The 1,367-nt window shown below is 41.2% G+C and overlaps 1 protein-coding gene across 1 annotated transcript; it reads left to right on the top strand.

The window, feature by feature from the left end:
• Positions 1–211: 211 nt before the first annotated feature.
• LOC130966278 (uncharacterized) lies at positions 212–985 on the top strand. The gene has a single exon (XM_057891065.1). The coding sequence runs from the start codon at positions 212–214 to the stop codon at positions 983–985; it is 774 nt and encodes a 257-aa protein (XP_057747048.1).
• Positions 986–1,367: the final 382 nt, after the last annotated feature.

Here is a 1,367-nt window from a genome sequence, read left to right as displayed (position 1 = left end):
CAAGTTGCCAACTCAAGATAGCAACATCAGTGACAAGGAAAATGTGAAGCCACAACAAGAGGTCAGGAATAAAGGAGCAAAAGCTTATGTACCCAAGCTCCCCTACCCGATTAGGCTACACAAGGGAACAAAGGACCAACAATTCCCAAAATTCTTGGAAATCTTCAAGAAACTTGAAATCAATATTCCATTGACTGAAGCTTTAGAGAAAATGCCAATATATGCAAAGTTTCTTAAAGAATTGATCACCAAGAAGAGAAGCTGGCAGGAGAAAAAAACCGTGGTTCTTACTCAAGAGTGTAGTGCCATCATTCAAAGGGGACTTCCACCAAAACTCAAAGACCCAGGCAACTTCCTCATACCATGCACGATTGGGAACATGGCCATTGACAAATCACTTTGTGACCTGGGAGCAAGCATTAACTTAATGCCCCTTGCCATGATGAAGAAATTGATGATAGAAGAGATTAAACCTACAAGAATGTCACTACAACTTGCTGACAGATCTCTCAAAATACCAAATGGGGTAGTAGAAAACCTCCTGGTGAAAGTGGGAAATTTCATATTCCCAGCCGACTTTGTAGTTTTGGACATGGATGAAGAGGGAAGCAACTCAGTCATCCTTGGTAGACCATTTCTGGCAACTGCTAGAACAATCATTGATGTAGAGAAAGGGGAGATGATCTTCAGAGTACATGATGAACAAATGACCATAAATGTCTTCAAGGCAATGCAATACCCTGCTGAGAAAGAGATTTGCATGAGGATTAATGTGGTGGACTCCTTGGTTGAAGAAATATTTGAAGCAAACCATCAAGTGAGTCAAGAGGAAGTTCAAGATAAACAAGAGCAAGAGGTGGAAGAAATGCAAGTACCAAAAGAACCAAGTGAAACTAAGAAAGAGGAGGCGCCACAACAAGACTTGAAACCACTACTCCCCATCTTAAATATGCATTCCTTAGTGAGAAGGACAATTTTTCAGTGATCATCAACTCTACATTGAGTACAGAGGAGGAAGAAAAACTCCTTGTAGTATTGAGAGCCCACAAAGACGCATTGGGGTGGACCATTGATGACTTGAATGGCATAAGCTCTGCCATATGCATGCACAAAATACTCTTGAAGGAAAATTCTAAACCAGTGGTACAACCCCAGAGAAGGTTGAATCCCACAATGAATGAGGTTGTTCAAAAGGAAGTGCTGAAGCTATGTAAAGCTAGGATCATTTACTCTATCTCTGACAGCCCATGGGTTAGCCCAGTGCAAGTAGTACCCAAGAAAGGTGGCATGACTGTCATTGTCAATGAGAAGAATGAGCTCATTCCAACAAGAACAGTGACAGGTTGGAGAATGTATATTGATTATAG

The sequence above is a fragment of the Arachis stenosperma genome, chromosome 3, assembly GCF_014773155.1.
Source record: "Arachis stenosperma cultivar V10309 chromosome 3, arast.V10309.gnm1.PFL2, whole genome shotgun sequence".
Lineage (NCBI taxonomy): Eukaryota > Viridiplantae > Streptophyta > Magnoliopsida > Fabales > Fabaceae > Arachis > Arachis stenosperma.
Note: the sequence above shows the minus strand (reverse complement) of the source record. Positions and strands in the feature narration are given on the sequence as shown.